Source organism: Callospermophilus lateralis, chromosome 16 (assembly GCF_048772815.1).
Source record: "Callospermophilus lateralis isolate mCalLat2 chromosome 16, mCalLat2.hap1, whole genome shotgun sequence".
Taxonomy (NCBI): Eukaryota; Metazoa; Chordata; class Mammalia; order Rodentia; family Sciuridae; genus Callospermophilus; species Callospermophilus lateralis.
The window spans coordinates 15,942,384-15,949,748 of NC_135320.1; the positions used below are offsets into that span (position 1 = coordinate 15,942,384).

Below are 7,365 nucleotides of genomic sequence, written 5' to 3' on the forward strand. Positions count from 1 at the left end.
CATGCTGCTGCTATATGAGAAGCTGGGTCCTCACCTCTGGGCTCTCTCTGGAAGTGTCCTCTTCAATTAATTGTTTTGGACTGAATTATGTCTCCAAGTTCATATGTTGGAGTCTCAATCTCAGCACTACAGGATGTGGCTGTGTTTGGGGATAAGGTCTTTAATGAAGTAATTAAAGTAGAATAAGGTCATTAGGGTAGGCTGTAATCTACTGTGATTGATGTCTCATAAGAAGAAGTGATTAAGACACAGAAACACCAAACGCACGGATGACATGAACACAATATGGAGAAGGCAACCACAGGACAAAACAAATCTGTCGACCCCTTCATCTTGCTTTTTAAGCAACCCTGACTCTGGTAATCTGTCATGGAAACCCTAGCAAACTCATATACCATTTCATTTTTCACTTTTGTTCTGAGTGAACGATACAGCGTGAAGCATATATCCAGATTTAACCCCACAATCTCCCTTTTCCAGGAAACTGAGGAAAAATGTGTTAGCTCTATTTCCAAATTCTTTTCTCATACCCAAGGTTACATTTGGATACATCTTAATTTATCTTAAATCTTAAATAATGGATAAATCTTAATTCTTGGCTAATTCAAAGGTCTAAAAGAAAATTCACTGTGACCAATCCATAATTTTTCAAAAAAGTAAACATGAAATATATATATATATATATATATATATATATATATATATATATATATATATAGATAGATATAGATAGATATAGATAGATAGATATAGATAGATATAGATAGATAGATATAGATAGATATAGATAGATAGATATATATATCCTCACTAAATCAGAGAATTAAACAATTTTACATTGGGAAGGACAACCATCCAACTTTATTGAAGCAAAACACTCTTCAACAGAAAATTTGTTTTAAAAATCTTGGTGAAATATTTACCAAGATAAAAATCAACCAGTCTTCATAAATTGGAATGCAAATGCTTTGCTCAAAATCTGCAAATTTCTAACAAGGATAATTTTATAAGAATTTTAACCATATGCTTGAAAGATTATTTTAACTTCCAGACTAGGTTGCAATGAGAACTGGCTATATCTCAAAATTTATTCTTCCTGGTGGAATGTTGAAAAGTTCTTAATTTGCAAAATAACAATGCTCTCTGCTGCTAGTTCATGCATCTCTCTGCTGCTAGGTCTGGGTGACCAATCAGTTCTTTCAGAGTACTTCTTAATTCAAAAAGCCTAAACTGGGCATGATGGTGCATACCTGTAAGCCCAGGAACTCAGGAAGCTGAGGAAGGAGGATCACAAGTTCAAGGTCAGCCTCAGCAATTTAGCAAGACTTGTCTCAAAATAGAATAAAAGCTTATCATGTGTGAGGCCCTTGATTCAACCCTAGTATCACAAAAACAAAACAAAAAGTAGATGTTACTGTCAATAATTGTCTGAATATCTCTAGTGAATAACAAAAAGCCTATTTTAAAAATAAAAGGTAATTAATAGTGATGACTTCTTTGAATGTATATTCATAGGCAAATGTCAGAAGCTTGTTAGAAGGTTTTGCATGTTGATTTTAAAATAATCTTCCTCTCTCTCTCTCTCTTTTCCAACTCTGTTTACTTCTGAGCTAGTAAAAATAAAAACCTGTCATAGCTGGTAGCAATAATGACACAAAGATTTCAGCTGATCTGAATTTCAGCCAAAGGAAGTGATATTTTGATTTTAATACTTGTCCAGGTGTCACTTCAGACTTTTTGTCATGTAATTAAAATAAAGGGCACTGAACAAATGAAGTGAATGTCAAAACACATAAGAACAAAATGTGTCTTATAGTGTCTGTGTTCTCCAGCGGGATTCCGGGTACATAGTGTTTTACATTATTTTCAATGCCTTCTGATATGTTGGAAATATCTCAAAATAACAAAAATAAAATGAAAAGACATGACTTCCCAGCATTTATTTATTTCCTTCTTTTGTGGCTCTTCTGACTACTATTACCTCCACCCCTGGGTGCAGTGTGTGTCCCTGGGATTGGAGAACCATCTTGGGTGTGGGCAGTTAGAAGGAAGGAGGGTGGAAAAGGTTGACCTGTGGGTACTCAGTTATAGTTAGGGACGAGAAAGAACTTCTGTCGTTTTATTGCACAGTGACAATGTACTATATATTTAATGGAAAAAAAAAACCTCAAAGAATTTTTTAATGTTTTCTGCACAACTGACAAATGTTTGAGGAGACGGGTTGACTTGAATATCATACATTATGTTCATTTATCCAAACGTTACATGGAACCCCATAAATTTATACCATTTCATGCATCCATTAAAATTTTTATTTTGCTTTATTTTATTCACTTAATGGTATTTTTTTTGGTGGGGGAAAGGAAGCACGACTTCATTAAAAATATGTATTATTCGTAAAACACGTACTAATTTCAGCATAAGAAAAAGCATGTACTTTAGACTTGAGATGTGACACTATGGTGATTGACCTTAATTGCGTGTGTCAGGAAAATTCAAACTCCATTCACACGTGGGAGATGAAGTGGCAGTGGGATCCTTCCTCTTCAGCCTAAGCAAAAGCCTAGTGATTTCCACTTGAGTTGTCCATTTTTTTCTCCCTTCCTCCCCTTTCTCTCAAACCCAAATAACCATCCCCCCAAATTAGCCACCATGAAGCAGTGGTCTGTCAAGAGTGGAGACTCTGATTTCAGCCCACCTGGTTCTTGAGGAGTAGATCAGCACAATGGTGAAGAGCTGAGACTGGCCAGTGCCCCAAAGTGCTCTGTGACCCTGAGCTGGCCACTCACCAATCTGTGATTCAATGGTTTCATCTTCCTCTGTAAAATGGGGATTATGATAGCACTCACTCACAGGATTGCAAAAAGGATTAAATTAGTAAAATAAGAAAAAATAGTTTATAGAAAATGCTTTATCAGGGTCTGGGCTTGTGGTTCAGGGGTAGAGCGCTTGCCTAGCATGTGTGAGGCACTGAGTTTGAATCTCAGCACCACCTATAAATAAATAAAATAAAGATCCATTGACAATTAAAAAATATTTTTAAAAAGAGTCTATTTTAAAAATGCTTTATGAAAGTTGATCAATATTATTAATTCTAGTTGCATGACATTGGGAAAGGTTTTTAGAAAGTTATTTCGTCTCTTTAAGCCTTGGTTTTCTCATTTATAACATAAGAATAATAATATTGTTTACTTTATAAAGCTAGGGGAATTCAAAGAAGTATTAGATGTAATGTGCTTAGTAAGATGTTGGGCAAAATCTTAGAAAAGGCAGTGATTATTTTCATCATGTATAGCAATGCCAGGAAGCCATCTGCCTGTGTCTCATACCTGTGGGCTGGGGATATAGCTCAGTGGTAGAGCGCTTGCCTTGCATCTGTAAGGCCCAGGTTACAATTCCTAGTACTGGAAAAACAGAATAAAAATAACCCATGTGTCTCATACATGCATATATCTCTGCTTGTCCAGTTCCGTCCTCATAAGTCAACCTAAATTTCAATTTAATCTAGATGATTCTGTTAATTCTGTTAATTGCTATCATTGATTGAGTCCCATGCAGGTCCTTTTGAAAAAATCACCCCATTTAATCTTTATGATGATTATTTCAAGGTTCATACTATTAATATATGATACCATCTGCAAAGACAGACAGTTTTTAGCTCTTTTTTTCCATCTGGATGCCTTTTATTTTATCTTATTACATAATTGTCATGGCTAGAATCTTCAGTATCATGTTGGATAGAAGTGGTAAGAACAGATATTCTTTAATTCCTGATCTTAGGAGAAAGCTCCCAGTCTTCTATTGAATATGATGCTAGCAATTGGTTTTTCTTAGATGTCTTTATCAGTTTGATAAAGTTCCTTTCAATTCTTAGTTTATTAAATTTTTTTTGGGGGGGTTACCGGAGATTGAAATCAGGGACACTCAACCACTGAAACATATCCCCAGCCCTGTTTTGCATTTTATTTAGAGACAGGGTCTCACTGAGTTGCTTAGCACCTTGCTTTTCTGAGACTGGCTTTGAACTCTCAATCCTCCTGCTTCAGCCTCCCTAGCTGCTGGGATTACAGGTGTGCACCACCATGCCCTGCCTATTGAATATTTTTATGATGAATTTTGTCAAATGATTTTTTCTGCATTATTCAAGATCATCATGCAGTTTTTGCTTATTCAATTTATATGATATTTTATGGTAATTTATCTTCAGATGGTAAACAAACCTTATAATACTAGGATGTTTCTACTTTCAACTTGCTGGTATTTTGATGAGAATTTCTGCATCTATTTCATGTGATATACCGGTTTATAGTGTTCTTATAGTGTCTTTGATTTTATTGGCCTCATAGGAAGAGTTAAGAAGTATTTCTTCCTCTTCCATTTTAGGGGGATAGTTTACCGAAAACTGGCGTTAGTTTTTTGCTAAACATTTTATAGAATTCACGAGTGAAGACAGCTGTGCTGGACATTTCATAGAAGGTAACTTTTTAATTACTAATTCTCTTATCATAGGTCTATTCAGATTTTCTATTTCTTCTTGAATATATTTTAGTAGTTTGTGTTTCTTTAAGAATTTGTCCATTTCATCTTACTTATCTAATTTATTGAAACAATTGCTTAAACTATTCCTTTATAATCCTTTTCTCCCTCTAAGATTGGAAGTAATGTCCTTGTTTATTTTTGATTATTGTTTTGTATCTTTGAATCAAAAATGTTTTCCCACTTGACAGCATATAATTGGGTTTTTAAAATATTTATCTCTAAATTTTGGTTGGGGTTATTTAATCCATTAATATTTAATATTTTTATTAACATAGTCCAAATTACACCTGCCATTTTTCGTTTTTATTATGTCTCATGTCTTTTTAATCCTCTGTCATGCTTTTTCATTTAAGTAAGTATTTCATAAATACCTTTTTAATTAAAAAAATTTTTTTAGTTATAGTTGGGTACAATACCTTTATTATATTTCATGTGGTGCTGAGGATGAAACCCAGCGCCTCACACGTGGTAGGCAAGTGCTCCATCAATGAGTAACAACCCCAGCTCCATAATGTACTTCTTTTTATTTTGGGCATTCTTTGGGATTGAATTTAGAGTCTCATGTATGCTAAGCACATCCTCTACCACTGAGCTACACCCTCAGCAGTCCATTTTATTAATGATTGATTACATTCTTTTGGTTGTTTCCTTGGTGGTTGCTCTAAGACTTACAATATACACCTTGACTTATGAGAATTAGCTTCATATTTGTGTTAATTAAATCCCATTAGATCTAGAAATGTTATATCTATGTAGCTCTATTCCCCTTTATTGCTTTCTGTAGTATGATATTATATCTATAAAGGTACATATTTTGTCTATAAATGTACAAATTCAACAATATATTACTATAAAATTATGTAATTATATCCTTAAAGAAGCTGAGAGAGGAAAAGAGGGCAAGTATTTACTTTTTTATATTAATCTTTTTATCATTGCTGGTTCTTTTCATTTGTTCTGTAACTTTCAGTAGCTATCTGGAGTCAGTTTCATAGTCCAATACAGTTTTGTTCTCACCCACATCCTTTGGGACTTATTAGCATTTTTTATAAGTCCAACAATATGATTTTAACAATATTATCTATTATAATTGATTTTTATATAAGTTAAGGGAAAGGGGAATAAATATGCATTTATATTGTCATATAAATACATAATTAAAAATTTTTTTTTCCATCTGATTTTATTTCCAAATACACTTTCTTTCTAAAAAAAAAATACACTTTTCTGTGAGATGACAAATATCAATATCAGGAAATCCAACTATACAAAAAATACTACGCATAGTCTGGGATAGATATATTTATTTTTGATAACATACATTAAGTGGCACTAATCACACAGTAACCATAAGGTAACTAACATGAAACCACGGAACTGTAACTCTGCCACAGCTGCATGGACTTGGGACTTTCTGGCTGAGGACATTTTCAAGAAACTGGGTGCCCACCCCAGAGATAGGCCAATGAAATCTGTTGAGGAGTAAAAGCTCCAAAGGGAATGAGTCACCAGAGTTCTTCACAGGGGACAAGTGATAGGCAGGACATGTTAGTTATAAAATAGTTACAGCCTAATTCACAAAAGTTGCCAGTTCTTCTTTCTAGAAAGAAGCAAGACCTTTAAGAAATTCCTTGAATTAGTGCCTGGTGTGTCAGGTGGAGTGCAGAGAGGGCTATTAGAGCAGCCGTCAGAAGGACCCTGGCGGGTCAGACGTTAGGTTGGACATCCTTAATAATCACGGTTGGCTTCTAAATACTGATTTGTAATCCGAGGTAAATTAGAGATAAATGAAAAAGGTCAGGAATCATGCATGAAGATGAATAAACAGCCCTGGGAAATCAACCGCCTGAGGGCGTGCTTGCAGCGAGACTTCACAAGACCAGGCACCCGGATTTTTTCTTCCCGCGCCGGACTTGCAGAGCAGCTCTCGTGGCCATCACAAAAATCTCCCTCACTCCGTCTTTGGTCTTTGCGGAACACTCCAGGTACCCGAAGGCGCCGATCCTGTTGGCCATGTCTCTGCCTTCTTCGGGTTTCACGGGCTCCTGCTTCATCTTGGCCAACTCCCTCCGCGTGTGCTCATCGTTGCGCAGATCCTTCTTATTCCCAATCAAGATAATGGGTACGCTGGGGCAGAAGTGCTTGACTTCTGGGGTCCATTTTTCGGAGATGTTTTCCAGACTCTCTGGGCTGTCGATGGCGAAACACATCAGGATAACGTCGGTGTCCGGGTAGGAGAGGGGCCTCAGGCGGTCGTAGTCTTCCTGCCCCGCCGTGTCCCACAGAGCCAGCTCCACCTGCTTCCCGTCCACTTCGATGTCCGCCACGTAGTTCTCAAACACCGTGGGCATATAGGCTTCTGGGAACTGGTCCTTGCTGAACACTATGAGCAAGCATGTCTTGCCACAGGCTCCATCCCCAACGATCACCAGCTTCTTCCTGAGGGCAGTCATGGTCCTGGGGGGAAACCCGGGGGTGTTAAAGGACTCTCTTGCTTCGGTCGTTCTCCATGTCAGGGTCTGGGGGAGTTGGACGATCTTCCTGGGTCTTGGCCACTTATCCTCTTTGCATCCCCATCATCATGCGTCCAGTTCAAATTCTCAGGAATGCTTTTATTTATTTATTTTTTTTTTTTTACAAACGTGCTGCAAAACGCACGGCCTGTGTGGCAGAAGTTGTACAAAAGTACCTTGAACTTTCCTGATGAAACGTTCAGAGGACTCTTTGTGCCGCCGCCGAGATCGCCTGTCGGAGGAGAGTCGCCCAGCCAGAGACTGAAGGCGGGTGGCTCCGGAGGCAACAGCGTACTAACGGAGGGCGGCCGGC

General features: G+C 37.1%; 1 protein-coding gene across 4 annotated transcripts; it reads right to left on the reverse strand.

Moving 5' to 3' along the window:
- Positions 1-6,410: 6,410 nt before the first annotated feature.
- Positions 6,411-6,992, reverse strand: LOC143382088 (transforming protein RhoA-like). Of its 4 annotated transcripts, none has more exons than XM_076835967.1 (2): positions 6,864-6,992; positions 6,411-6,803 (listed from the first exon to the last, which is right to left on the reverse strand). In XM_076835967.1, exons 1-2 carry the CDS (start codon positions 6,990-6,992, stop codon positions 6,411-6,413), a joined length of 522 nt encoding a protein of 173 aa, XP_076692082.1. The 4 variants fall into 4 exon arrangements, with proteins under 4 accessions (XP_076692082.1, XP_076692083.1, XP_076692081.1 ...); XM_076835968.1 differs by having other exon boundaries at positions 6,411-6,584; positions 6,837-6,992; XM_076835969.1 differs by having other exon boundaries at positions 6,650-6,724; positions 6,837-6,992.
- Positions 6,993-7,365: the final 373 nt, after the last annotated feature.

What these genes read in the sequence shown, in the direction of transcription:
- LOC143382088 (XM_076835966.1), bottom strand. Translation starts at nt 6,992, where the DNA reads ATGACTGCCCTCAGGAAGAAGCTGGTGATCGTTGGGGATGGAGCCTGT.